Below are 14689 nucleotides of genomic sequence, written 5' to 3' on the forward strand. Positions count from 1 at the left end.
ATGTGACCATGGATCAATTTGTGAAAAATTTGTGACATTCGAAGATGTTGATAGTGGCAGGAGGTTCTTGGCTTGCTCACATAAGGTAAGTTAAAAGGTCAAAAATTCTCTTAAATCCAAACAAATTTGCAGTTAATTTGTTTTTCTCCAAAGTTCAGATTCAATTAACTTGTTAATTTAGTTGAATTTCAGTTAAAGTTCACATTTCTATTGAAGTTGTGAATTTAATTGAATTCTATAAAATGATAGGATGTTCCTAAATGCAACTATGTGCAATGGGTTGACCCTGAGTGGCCTGATGCTTTGAACATGAGCCTAGCTAACATATGGAGCATGCATGATGAGGAGACCAGGCGGATGCTTAGACAAAATGTTTTGAATGCTGAACAGAACTTGGAGATTGTGAGAGAGAAAGAAAAGATTGAAGATAAACTGAGATTGTATAAGCTTTATTTTGCTAAGGTTGTGGGTGAGAAAGAGCATGTAATTGGCCAATTAGGCAGCACACAACTTGCTATGGTTGATCTCAAGGAAGAGCTTGAGAAGAATAAAATGGGTGACAAGTCAATTACAAACACCCATCAGGTATTCAGGGCAAATGGAGAGAAAGAGAGGAACCAAGCCATGCAAGAGAGGGATAGTTTAGTAGAAGAGAGAGCATCTAAAGCAAGAGAAAAGGAGGCTTGAGTACATGATTGGTGATTCGTTCAAACACAAAGAGGAGACAAAGGACAAGATTAGGAAGCTTAAGGGTATCCTTGATGAAATAGATTAATTCTATATCTTTATGTTGTAATGATATTCTGTTGTAATGATATTCCCAAATTGAACAACTATTGAGCTGAGCTAGGTTGGTCACTTTTTTATGAGTGTTGTTGCTTTTCAACATTTGCCACTTCCAGATCATGATTTGAAGCCATCTACATTGGTCAATTTTAAGGAAAAAAACACACAAAGAATATTGTCAAGTACAATTATGTGACATTACGTAGGCATTATTCTACATGCTTCATATTACTTTATAGATCATCCATTACAACCACAACAAAATCCACCATTAGATTATATGTTCATTCTAACTCCAGCAGCTTGAGGAGGGCCATTAGAACCACATAATAATTTAGCGAGACCACAAAACACCCACAACTTAGCTTTACTTAAGAAGAGATCTCACTTAAGAACTACTACAACATCATAGACCAACAGCTTTCTTGTCTGCTAACTTAAAAGTACTAGTGCTAAGATACCTACTCAACTAATCAGCTCCTCATAATTAGGATGAAACAGAGCACACAAAGCACCATGACATTAGCCAGCACTAGCTTCATCACCATTAGGAAATCTCTACCCATTCCAAGCAGCATACCAGCTTGCTGCTTGGTGGCAAAGTTCTTCTCAGTATGGCTGCCAAAATTGACTCTGCATGCATTGCCTCTTCCAGCAATCCCCCTTCTTCCTGCATTTGCTACATTCGTCTTTATCTCAAGATCTTCCCTTCTATCCCGAGCTGCACCAAATGCATCAACATCAGCATTACCAACAAGAACCCTAGTTTCAATCACATGCTGCACATATTCTAGCTCCCAGTGCCAGAAATCACAGACCACCTGCCATTTAAAGCAATGACATGTATCAAATTGATGAGTTAGATGAAATTGATCACTTAAATGAAAAAGGTTGATTGAATAGAATAACCGTAAACTAAAACTGTTGAGTTTACTATCAAAATTCAGTTATCTGAAATTGTTAAGTTGTCTAAAATAGTTATGATATCTGTAATTGTTCAGTTAAGGCTGTAAATGTTTCTCCACCACAATCATACAAGCAAATGAAGCATCTAATAATAGGAATCAAGCAATCAACCATTATCATAACAAATCAGGAGGCGATCAAATCATTTTTACAGTAAGCTACTTACACTTGTAGAACACCCAACCATCATGTTCCTCGGTGGTAGAGCGGTAGAAGGTGACGGGGTCGCCACAATCGGGGCACCCGATGAATGGGACAACACGACGCGGCCACGCAGTCCACAGAGGACAGAGCTAGAAGATGACATGATGACGACGGCCCTTGACGGAGTGATGTACGACGGCGACGACAGCGGCATTGGATGATACGGCGGCAGCGGAGGCCGGGGTGGATGTGATGGCAGGAACAACGGACGTGAGTGGATGCGGCGGCACCTGCTTGCCGGCGGCGGGGGGGGGGGGTAGGGGGTTGGAGTTTAGGGTTTGACAGAAGCGAGCCGGAGAGAGGACCTGGCCGGTGGGGAGCACCGGTGAGGAACGAGTCGACTAGAGGAGCGAGAGGTGCACGCACGGTCCGACCAGGTGGGGTGGTGGTTGTTAATAAGTGATATTTTGAGAAAACCCCGTCATTTACCTGCGTATAGAAGTTCAGTGCAGCAGCCACCTGACTTGTCGGTCAAAGCACACGTGGCGAGTCCAGTCAACATCCCAATCAGCGCATACATAGAAAAACAGAATAATGGATCGTATGTGAACCCCTATATATGACAACTATGAGGACCGTATTTCAGATGTTTGTAATTAAATGACTAAAGTGACCACCAAGAGAATGGGGTGTTTTGGAGCTCGGGTTTCATGGAGCCTATTTTTGAAAATCCCAAAATTCCTAAAAATTCGTATTTTTACATTTAAAAAAATCTGAAAAATATGGATATACATGAAGGCATAACACACATGTGTGCAAATTTTTAAAACAAAACACATTGAAACGAGGCATGTGCAAAAAAGACAAATTTGTGACTTTTTAACACGTGATACTATTCATCCCAAAAGTTGAGGAATTTGTTCTTTTTACATAGATCGAACTTTAAAGTATTTCATCTTGACTTTTTCCACACATATACGTTTCATCCTTGTGTATTTGCATATTCTTTTCAGATTTTTTTAAAACAGAATTTTGAATTTTAATTTTGTTTTTAAACGAAGGGCTTCGCGGAGCCCAGCTTCAATAGGCATTTCCGCCACCTAGACAACTATGAGAGCCTGTGGTGAATTTTTTTTTCTATATATATTCTTATAAAGATTCCACATGGTAGCCGTGGTCATTTCTTGTAGCTTCCAGCAAAGTAGGCGAGGCAACCTACGAGGGGCGCGTTGGTGTACGTGGTGGGCTCCGACCGCGCGTAGTCGGCGCGGTCGTCCGGGAACGCGTCGTTCTGGTCCGGCCCACCGACGACCGCACCGGTATGCAAGTTGGGATTAGGGCCGCCGGCGTAGAGGTAGCTCTGGAACCCCTCCTGGCAGCCGATGTGCGCCGGGTGGGCGGCCACGGACGGCATCGAGGACGCCCTGTGGTGTATCCTCTGCGGGGAGCGCGCGCCGTAGCCCACCATGTAGGACATCGCCAGCGGGTTGTCGCCCAGCACGTAGTCCACCTGCCTCTTGGCCAGGGCCCTCAGGGCCTTGTAGGTCACGGGGAGGTTCTGGCAGGAGAATGCGCGCTTGGAGACGGCCATGTACTTTGCGTAGGTGGTGAGCAGGAAGCTGGCGGTGGCGACGTACTGCAGGTTGGCGTTGCCCGACCGGTGCATCAGCCCGCCCGGCGTGTACGGCGTCGTCGACGACGGGGAGCTGGACTTGGGCAGGACGCGGCAGATGTACTCCTCCGCTTGACGCGTGAACGGCTCCAGCCTCTTGTCCCCGTCCAACAGAGCCCTCTGCTAGGACGGATGCAATGTGTTAGTTGAGTGGAACTTGATGGCATATTGGCATTGGAGATGGTTGCACGGTGTCTGTTTGGGTTACCCGTGACAGAAGCACGCGCGCCCCGGCGAGCTTGTTGTCCCAGCTGAACATGTCCACGCCGTCGTTGGCGCCGAGGGACATGAGGTCGTTGAGGTAGGAGCTGTTCTTGGTAGCCCAGAGCAGCCATGCAGATCCCCATAGGAGCTCGTCCTGCACACCGTGCAAGCAAAGTCGTGACAAGAAACACGCAGGAGCAGAGCACGATTCTCTATTCGTTGCACGGCGTGATCTTTTGAATGAAGGATTTGACTTGCACCTTGTAGCCGGAGTAGGACGGGTAGTAGTTGCTAACGCCGCCGCCGACGTGGTCGCTGTACTTCCCCTGGTGCTGCCAAGCGAACGCCATCACGTCCCTGGCCGCCGCAATCAGCCTCCTGGAGTAGTCCGGGTCGGCGGCCTTGAAGACCAGGCTGGCCGCGGCGAGCGCGGCCGCGGTCTCCCCTGCGACGTCGGAACCCGGGGCGGATGCCGACACCTCGTACACATTCCGCGGCGTGTCCATGTCCTCCGGCCGCTCCCAGCAGCGGTGGTCGGCGTCGGCGTCGCCCACTCCGACGTAGAGTTTTCCCGGGGTCGCCTTGGCAGCCTTCAGGAGGTAGTCCGTCGCCCACCTTACAGCGGCGCGCGCGTCGTGAACGCTTCCCTCCATCCGCCCACCGTACTCGATGATGCTCCATGACAGCATGGTCGCGGTGAACGCCATGGGGAAATTGAACTTGACATTGTCGCCGCCGTCGTAGTAGCCGCCGGTGAGGTCGACCTGCCGCCCAAGTATGCCCATGAGCCCATCCACGACAGCCAAGTGAACAAAGGTCAAAATTCTAGGTCAGCAAACGTTGACCACAATCAAGCATGCGCCACAAGTAGAACTGTAGAAGCTGCACAGTGCGAGACGTCGCTTGCTCACGTTTGCGGCCGAGCCGTCGGACATGGCGGAGTTGGACCTCCACTTGACGGCCTGGTCCGGCGGCAGGGGGCCGGACCTCTGCCCCTGGAAGAAGAGCAACGACTTGGCGAGCGCGTCGGCATAGTCAGGGTGTCCGGCGGCAAGGACGGCATGGCTGAAGAACCAGACGAGGGAGAAGGCAAGAAACACAGCCGCGTGTGATGATTGTGCCAAAGCAGCCGAATTGCTCATCTTCTCTCCCGACTGCTACCGTCGGAGCTAACGCGACATTGCATTGCATGGCCATGATTTATACCGCATGGACTGAGGAGCTCGCTGCAACGCGAGCCAGGCTGCAGATTGTTTATGTTATCTCATGAATGAGCTCTTGAGATCCCACACCGAAACGCGAGCTGGGTCAGAGAGATCGATCATGGGGTCGAAGTATCTAATCTAAGATCCAGGGAATGTTATACAATGGGCAAGAAACATAACACTTGGTTTTGGATTATTGCTGTGAAAGTAATCTGTTATCGTAATCGCCCTGTCTTGAGAACTATAATTGAGTCTCCACATATTCTTTTGGGAGTGCGCTCTCTTCTCGATCGGCATGGTGCCTCCGGGTCCTGCGATCCTTGGAAGGCTATCTGGTGGTGCTCGCGTACTTAAGGGTTACTCAAAGGATTCCATGGCGATCGATGGAGAGGGAGAGGCGTAAATGTGGCGATCTTGACCGGCCTTGCTGCCGGTACAGGCTACATCACAACAGAAAAAGGCTCACACTCTTAAGTCATCGTAGCCCAAATCCAATTTGCGACTGCTCTGCCTGTTAAACTGAAGTATTTCTGACAGAACTCATGCAAAAGAATAAGAAGCATGCGGTTACTACTCTCTCCGTCCTGAAATATAGTGTCTGCTTGATTTTTTTAATCAAACTTTATAAACTTTGAACAGATTTACTAGAGCCGAAAGCAAAGTAAACCAAACCAAAAAGTCATTTATATATTAAAAAAATTGCGTTACTACTCTCTCCGTCCTGAAATATAGTGTCTGCTTGATTTTTTTAATCAAACTTTATAAACTTTGAACAGATTTACTAGAGCCGAAAGCTAAGTAAACCAAACCAAAAAGTCATTTATGAACAGATTTACTAGAGCCGAAAGCAAAGTAAACCAAACCAAAAAGTCATTTATATATTAAAAAAAATGCGTTACTACTCTCTCCGTCCTGAAATATAGTGTCTGCTTGATTTTTTTAATCAAACCAAAAAGTCATTTATATATTAAAAAATTGCGTTACTACTCTCTCCGTCCTGAAATATAGTGTCTGCTTGATTTTTTTAATCAAACTTTATAAACTTTGAACAGATTTACTAGAGCCGAAAGCTAAGTAAACCAAACCAAAAAGTCATTTATGAACAGATTTACTAGAGCCGAAAGCTAAGTAAACCAAACCAAAAAGTCATTTATATATTAAAAAAATATGCGTGGACGGTAGGATTCGAACCTACGCGGGCAGAGCCCATATGATTTCTAGTCATACCCAATAACCACTCTGGCACGTCCACTGTTTGCGACCAGAATGAACGATCCTTATTATGAGACCTATCATCTCCGTCACCCACAGCGCTAAAAGCTAGAGTTGCGTGAGTGTTTTCTACATACTCCGGCGACTAGAAAATCATCTATACCTATTATTAAAGGATGGATCGCTTCTGCCCGTACGTCATTTAAATTGCCTTCAAAATTGACGAAAATTACCTACCAATACCCGTAAGTCAAAAGTACAATCCAGTTTACGGATTTTAAAAATCACCGTCATGTTATGCTTTTATAAAACGATATAGATTGTGAACAAGCAAGTAGGGCGATGGCCGACGTTGCAAAGCTCCTCATGGAAGACCAAGGTTCAATCCTTGGTACGCTCATCTTTTTCTTTCCCATTTTCTCTGTTATAGCAGCAAGCATGCACCTTCTCCCCCCCCCCCCTCACTTTCATGGGCCGACCCATGTGTTGATATTTTATTAATGGACGCGGCTACACAACGGCGCCGGATCTATGTCTTTCGACGCGGCGGTTGCTACCATCTGCTAATTGCATTTTAACACACACGTCACCAAAAATGACCACATTCATGGATGGGTAGGTAAAAATAAGTCATATGACAGGGCATGCATGGAAGACATCATGAATAGTGGTGTAGTAGAAAAAAAGAGGAACACATATTCTATGCACGCATGCACCGCAAAAAGTAACAAAAAGAGCAACATGTAGTGACAGGCTGGCAGCGCAAGCTGGAATAAAAGTGGTTAGTTAGTTACTATTCACGCATGCATCTGCTAAAAGAAACTTGTTGACCAAATCAAATATATATTTAGGTGCCGATCTACAACTACCTTTTAGCCAAATTACAAATTAATTAGTTACCAGATTACATGTCTTTAGTTTCCACATTAAATCATGCTTAGTCACGAGATTACAAGTTATTTAGTTGCCAATAATTTAAACATATTTAGGTGCCGATCTACAACTACCTTTTAGCCAAATTACAAATTAATTAGTTACCAGATTACATGTCTTCAGTTTCCACATTAAATCATGCTTAGTCACGAGATTACAAGTTATTTAGTTGCCAATAATTTAAACATATTTAGTTGTGAGATTATTACTACTAGCCAAATTACAAATCAATTAGTGGTCAAATTATAGATATTGAGTTTCTAGTTTAAACATATTCTTAGTCACGAGATTACAAAGTGTTTAGTTGCCAAAAGTTAAACATGTGTGGTTGTCATTACTAGTACTTAGTAGCCAAATTACAAATCAATTAGTTGTAAGATTACAAAAATTGAGTTTCGAGTTTAAAAACATTTTAAGTTACCAGATTGCAAAGTGTTTAGTTGCCAAAAGTTTAAATATATATAGTCACCAAATAATATGTACGCAATTAGAAATAATTGTTTTTTAGCAGAATAGCTTAATTAGTTGTTAGACTATTAAAAATTAAGTTGCCAATTTAAACGATACCTAGTTGCCAAAACGGTAGAGCTCCGTGTTGCCAAAAGTTGGAATGGTATACTTAGTTGCTAGGTTAAATCTTTGTGATCGTAGATTACAAGTTGTTTAATAGGCTTGTCAAAAACAAAAAATTTATACCAGCCTGTCAAATGCATGTGTGCGCTCGAGAGGCACTCTAGTGTCTACTCCAGTGTAGCCACTGTAGGTCTGTAGCCTACATTGTACTATACTCCTTTCGTTCCTAAATATAAATCTTTTAAAAGATTTCACTAAGAGTGTACATACAGAGCAAAATGAATGAATCTACACTTTAAAATATGTCTATATACATCAGTATGTAGTCTATTAGTGAAATCTCTAGAAAGACTTATATTTAGAAACAGAGGGAGTAGAATATAGACTCTAGTCAGATGGGTGATGGTGTAGATGAGTCCCTCGTTACAACCAACTGCAAAGAATAGTTTTCATCGTATCCGTTCTTATCTGATCCAACGCGTGTACTAGCCGCCGCACCCGAAGACATGCGTTCGACGTGTACTAAATAGATTTTCCTTTTATTAATTTGATTTGCTTTTTATTTATGAAATTATTTTGGGCTTTTCCAAAATTTAAAAGTTGTGGGTTTTGAAAAAAATGTTCATGAAATCCGAAAATGTTCAGGAATTCAAAAAATGGTTTAGATAATCATAAAATGTTCATGGATTAAAAATATGTTTGTGATTTTAAAAAACTGTTTGCATATTAAGATTTCGAAAATATATTCAGCAAACGTAAACATTTCATGATTTCGTAAATGACCATTTATTCAAAACATATGTCTACTAAAATTCTTAAAATGTTCTCAAAAACTCAAATAAATCATGAGTTAAAAAAAGGTTCATCGATTCAAAAGTGTTTGTTGAGCAAAAAAATGTCCACGCATTGCACAAAAAAGTTAAGTGGACATCAATCGGCAAAGTTTGATCACATGAACACCGCTGCCATCATTAACGAGGGTGGAAAAAAAATAATGTGACAATATGATGGGCTACCGTGTTAAAATAGATAAATAGAGAACGCTCATATGTCGGGGTATCGAGCCATACTTATTTGGCTAGGGCGTAATATTTTTGTTTTCCGTTGCAACGCACGGACATATTTGCTAGTAACGAATCATATTTTTCTACTCTATCAATTATACTCATATTGACAAAAAATGATGATTCAAGACATTTCAATGTATGCTTCTTTGTTTGTTAGGGTAAAACACAACAACATTAGTTATTAAAGAAAATTATCGATATATTAAAAACTAGTTGATTGCCCACACATTGATACGTAATAAAAACATACTTCCTCCGTCCATAATATAAGACATTTTTTGCAAGCGGCTACGAGAGGGAGGAGGGAGTAAAATGGATGTCATTTATGATGGCACTTGGTTTCAACTAATATAGGGATCGATTCTCTCCCGCTTCTTTCATCCTTTGCATCATCATTTCTCCTTAACCACCACATCATTGTAAGAAAACAAAATAACATATTTCGCTTTGGGCCCTCCTACCCCATGACTTCCATAGTGATGGTAACTCTGATTTCCAAATGAGATGCTTCTAACCAATCATGGGAGATAGTGACATATGGAATTTCTTATTTAAAAGATGCTTGTGGTGCAATGACACTGTTTGTCTCTTCTTATTCTTCGATGTTAATAAAGATAATGCTTTTGTGTTCACAAGAAACATAAAGAAAATACACCCGCAAAAGAAAGAAACATAAAGAAAATAATATGCTGTATATCTGAGAAAATAAACCAAAACAAATGTGTGGGTAACAAAATGGCAATTTCCTTATAAACTTCCATTTTTGTTCATGTTATGCATATTGTCCAATGATGGCTTGCGATTTACAAATTTAACTATAGCACATGGGTAGTATGAACACAGAGTGGCATCCATTTTAGACCAAGTTTCTTCACTCGACATATCACACACTACTTCTCCCAATGACCAATTGATGCCATTTTAGCTCTAACCATTCCGAGCACAAACCCCCATGGGCCATGGCAGCATGCCCCTTTTAATAAGCTTCGTCGGCTAGGTCTTCCACATCTACAAATGTAAGGGAGAAGCAAGATACACATCCAACGTTGATGTCTCTTCGTCTTATTCTGATGCAAATCATCCACTATTGTAGCCCCTACCCCGATCAAATTATCTAGCCGTTGGAACACTTTAGCCCTCCTCCTCCCTCTTTCATTTTCATTAGGGTTTGTTCAGGTGATCCATAGACAATCTAAATGCATGAATGCCAATATTTAATTTCATACTGCTCTTGATATTTTTAATTCACAAAACAAATAGTTCCCAAAGTATATTGATATAGGCATAAGCTACTTTGAATATGACTAAGATTTCATACTTATATCCCATATCGAAGTAAAATTTGGATATAATGCAACATATGTATGACTAATGTCTTTGCTAGATCAAGATGAGGGCTAGTTCACATCTTGTAAAAACTTACACAAAATACCAATGTTGAGGATATCGCTTATCGCTAGCGTTTCGGTCGGCTAGGGATTAGAGATTAATTGGAAATTTGTTGATTAATCGATTTTATTTGTCGAGTATTAATCAACCAGTTTTTTATTGCAATTCCCAGGTTCAAAGCACCAAAAAGGTAAAAATGGAAACAACCATCAATGTTCTCTAAGACTTTAAATGGGACAATACGACATCAATACATAACTACATATTACAATGTCAAACAATGAGTCAATGACAAATAAAATAGGACAACTAGAACACATGTCCTAATGAACGGGGGATGACGTGTGATGTGTGGGAGGATACTGAATGGGAGGCACCGTTTTGGTGTTTTTGACCACGTTGGCTCCACCTGATTAATCGCTAGATTCTCGATTAATCGCCAATTAGAGAAATAAATTGGCCCAAATGGTAAACAATGGAGATAAGGTATAATCTTAGTGCTGACCCACCGACAAACGATAAATTGGTCGATAAATCGATGAATCGGATGATATTTCCAACATTGGAAAATACGATATGAACATGTATCTTGGCCCTTGTGTTTGAAAGAGAAGAAGAAGAATCATCTAGTAATACTTACGAAATAGCATGGTCTTGATTGTCCATGTTTCCTTACTATTTGTAACAGAACCATGCCATCCAAATCTAGCATCTTTTTTGTAAAAAAATATAGTATTACTTTTTAAAAAAGATCACAAATATTATAGTGGTTTACATGTGGTTTATTTCTAAGGACACACATTTTGTAAAACACGGAATTTACTATACATGCTATGAATTTCTTGTTGTGTCATTTCTTTTACCTTTAACTGAACATGGGACACATCACATACCTTTTATCCTTTGAGTGAAGATACCTTCATTGACTTTTTATATCCAATCCCATATGTTCTTGGTTGTCTTCATAGAGTTGATGGGACCAGAGTGTCCTTTGATGAGGCAATCACATATGAGATCCTTAGTTTGAGCATCAAGTTGTTGATTTCGTTTGTCATCACGAGTGACATTGGATGGGCCAGGAATCACATAACCTTCTACAATCACTCTCGAGAGTTCTTCACCGACATAATTAAGGTGCATTGACATCTTATTCTAGCAATATGGGTCGTCTTTGCCATCGAAGATTGGACACTTGGTGGAAGACTAAAAGTTTATGTAGTATACATAACTAAAAATTCAAGTGGTTGAATCAAATCACAGAGAACAAGGGAGTACTTGCTTTGATACCAATTATAAGAATGATTAATCCACTATAGTGGTGAATGGGAGATTTTTAAGAAACTCTTTGAAAAAGCTTATTCTTCGAACAATAACAAGCTAAACTGAACATAATATAACAAACTAAAGAAAAAACTAAATAATGCATGCCATTAAAGTCATCAGAACAATAGATAGCTTGAAAGTGGTGAGATTGAACGTGTAAACTAACTTAACACACAACAAATACAACTCATCATGGAAACAAGCAAAAATGTGAGTCGAGCATAAGAAATGAAGTGGACCATCAAAGTATTCAGTGAAAGTCTTCAAAGAGAGGTGGAGGATGAAATTCTCGAGAACATGAAAATTACTCAAAGTAAACATAATTGAAGAATATGGAACCGGTGGCTCGGTGAAGATTTTCAATTTGTTGCAGCAGTTCAAGTTGTTGTGACAACTCTACATCTCATTAGAAGGGTGGTATTTAACTCAGAAGACCAACTTGACCATATTTTCCTTGAGATAAGATCACTTAGACATCACCCAATCACTCATGCTAGATCTTCAAGGTAGATCTTCGAACCTTCATAGACTTGTTTGCCCAACAATCAACAATTACTCTTGGATGCTCTCAACCCATGCCTAACTATCTCGAAGATCACAATTTTCAAGAGTATTTAGTCTTAAATGAACTCGCACAGATTCTTCAGTGATGCTCAATTGCTTTGGCTATTAGGCACTAGGTTTTCTGTCACAAAGAATTCGCTCAAATCATGATGAGGATCGATTGCGCGGACGAAACTTGTCTAACTTTCATTCGGAGTAGCCATCCAACTTACGGTGGAGAGGGGTGTTTATTTATAGACGGGATCGCGGTCCGAGGCCTTACATGATCGTCCGAGACGACGGGCCCTCCAACCAACTGTCGCCAGCAAGGAAATGGTTGGAAATTTGAACTATCAAATTTCTCATGGTAGGAGAACCAAACTGTTGATTTTCTAACTTCTAACGGTAACTTACATTAAAGAAAAATACCCCGTGTTAATAGATATTTCCAAAGCCTTCCTCGAAGAAATAAGTTTGAATTGAGCACACTTTGGAAATACTATCTTCTTATCACCTCGACCCCCCCCCTTAACAATGTGAATTGCCCTATGACTAAATTAAGAATAAAAAACCAAGTCTTCATGATCTAGTTCTTCGGCTAAATCTTCATAAAGGGCTTGCTAAAATCTTCTATTTTTCCTTAACGTTTCTTGGGTTCACTATCATTGGCTAAACTGAATCTTCTGGGACTATTAGTAGGGTATACGCATAAACACATTAGTCCCTTAAGTAATTTTGTCATCAGTACTCCCAAACCATAAAGCCGGCGCTAGATGCAATTACACGAAGTCTACGGTTAGATTTGATACTGTTGTGGTCAAGGGGTTTGTTCTGAAGTACTTGAGAGAACCAAATGACAAAGACATAACAAGAGTCATGAAACTTTGAGAATCAACACTTCTAGGAGAAACCCTAGTAGTAGCGGGGGTAAAAGACATACGAGTAGCGCGGGGTGTCGCGCTACTGCTAGCTCGCTACAACTAACTTTTAGGAGTAGCGCGGGTTGCCCCATGCTACTCACATATGTAGATAGCAGTAGCATGGGTAATGGAACCGCACTACTGATAATAGTTGTAGTGCGCCCACTCGAGGAGAGCTATTGATAAGAGCTCGCTGCTGCTAAGCATGACCCATGCTACTGTTATTAATTTCTGTTTTTTTTCTGATGTCCATTTCTTTTTGTATTTGAACATCTTTTATACAATAGTCTCATAAAATTTAATCATACACATCCAAATCTAATCATATCATACACATACAAATAGTCTCATAAAATCATGTCATCATCATAATCATCATCCAACATAAATGATGTCTCCCGTCATCATCTCAAACTAGCGATACAAGTTATGACATGTCTCGAATACTTGCAACTACACCGTCATCTATCTAAACAATGATGTAAAAAGAGAAGATTTATCACTATGAGTGAGAGCGGAACTATGCAGTACATGAGGTGGCAGTTCTGGTTCCTCTCTCGCGCTAGCATCCACCTCAAGTAAATATCTTCTTCTTGTCCGCTACCGAACGCTTTATGACTGGAGCCCGATAACCCATCCACTTGAGACTGACACTCGGGTCACTCATCGTACACTCCTGAAATCTACCCTATGTACACGACATAGCACTACTTAGCCATCAAGGATCTATGTACCTGTTGGAGATGCATCTTCATCAAGGGAATCAACAAAAATATGCAACATAATATAATTAAGAAACACAAAAAGAAAGGGTGTTAGCAAATAGATGCAACAATAGTAAACATAATTAATCAACGGAGGTTCATCGTACCCAAACTAATCAACTAGAGGTACGCACGTCATCGTGTAACCAAACTAACAAACTATATAGCGCTATGCAAGTTCGGCATGGACCGTTTGAAAGGATCGATATGGTTGATTAGAGGGGGGTGAATAGGCAACTAACAAATTTTAATATTTTCTTTAAACAAATTAGGTTTAGCAAAAAATAGGTTGTCTAGATATGCTGCTAATAACAACAATGACAAGCAAGAAGTAAATACAAGTAAAGGTAAGAAATAACCATAAGTGGAACCGATGAAGACGAGGATGTGTTCCCGAAGTTCCTTCCCTTTGAGCGGAAGTACATCTCCGTTGGAGCAGTGTGGAGGCACAATGCTCCCCAAGATGCCACTAAGGCCACTGTATTCTCCTCACGCCTTCCCACAATGCGTAGTGTCGTGATTCCACTGAGTGGTTCCCTTGAAGGTGGCAACCGGACCTTTATAACAAGGTTGGGGCTCTTTCCACAACTCACTTGGAGGCTCCCAACAAAACCGTGGAGCTTCACCACAATGGAATGTGGCTCCGAGGTGACCTCTTCCCTCTAGGGTGCTCAAATACCCAAGAGTAACAAAATCCACACAAGAACTTGAGGGAATCAATTTCCTTTGGTGATAGTGTAGATCTAGGTCTCGTCCTTCAATCCCTAGCAAGACAACAAGTTTGGGTGGCTAGGGAGAGAGATCAGGCAAGAAAGCTTGAGTGCATCAATGGTGGAGAGAGAGAGGTAAGAGATAAGAGGGAGGAAGAAGAAAACCCTCCTTATATAGGCCCCCCAGATTTCTAACCGTTACTACTATTTTGCATTAGGCGGTACAACCGGTTGCTAGGCCGGTACAACCGGTGTTCCAATATTAGAGGAACAACCGG

The 14689-nt window shown here is 41.3% G+C and overlaps 1 protein-coding gene and 1 non-coding gene across 2 annotated transcripts; both read right to left on the reverse strand.

The window, feature by feature from the left end:
* Nucleotides 1-3017: 3017 nt before the first annotated feature.
* Nucleotides 3018-4914, reverse strand: LOC123430312 (endoglucanase 11-like). The gene is made up of 4 exons (XM_045114180.1): nt 4684-4914; nt 4033-4536; nt 3777-3926; nt 3018-3688 (listed from the first exon to the last, which is right to left on the reverse strand). The coding sequence occupies exons 1-4, from the start codon at nt 4912-4914 to the stop codon at nt 3074-3076; spliced, it is 1500 nt and encodes a 499-aa protein (XP_044970115.1). The 3' UTR covers nt 3018-3073.
* A 1233-nt stretch (nt 4915-6147) lies between these two features.
* On the reverse strand, nt 6148-6229 carry TRNAS-AGA. Its single transcript has one exon. It is a non-coding gene; the product is annotated as a tRNA-Ser (tRNA).
* Nucleotides 6230-14689: the final 8460 nt, after the last annotated feature.

Source organism: Hordeum vulgare, chromosome 2H (assembly GCF_904849725.1).
Source record: "Hordeum vulgare subsp. vulgare chromosome 2H, MorexV3_pseudomolecules_assembly, whole genome shotgun sequence".
In the NCBI taxonomy this organism is placed as follows: Eukaryota; Viridiplantae; Streptophyta; class Magnoliopsida; order Poales; family Poaceae; genus Hordeum; species Hordeum vulgare.

Bases quoted from the DNA above. Each gene is read 5' to 3' on its own strand.
- LOC123430312 (XM_045114180.1), bottom strand. From the start codon at position 4,914: ATGAGCAATTCGGCTGCTTTGGCACAATCATCACACGCGGCTGTGTTT. The intron at 4,537-4,683 runs GTGAGCAAGCGA...CTTGGGCGGCAG, and splicing joins CCGACGGCTCGGCCGCAAAC to GTCGACCTCACCGGCGGCTA. The intron at 3,689-3,776 runs GTAACCCAAACA...CCGTCCTAGCAG, and splicing joins CGCGCGTGCTTCTGTCACGG to AGGGCTCTGTTGGACGGGGA.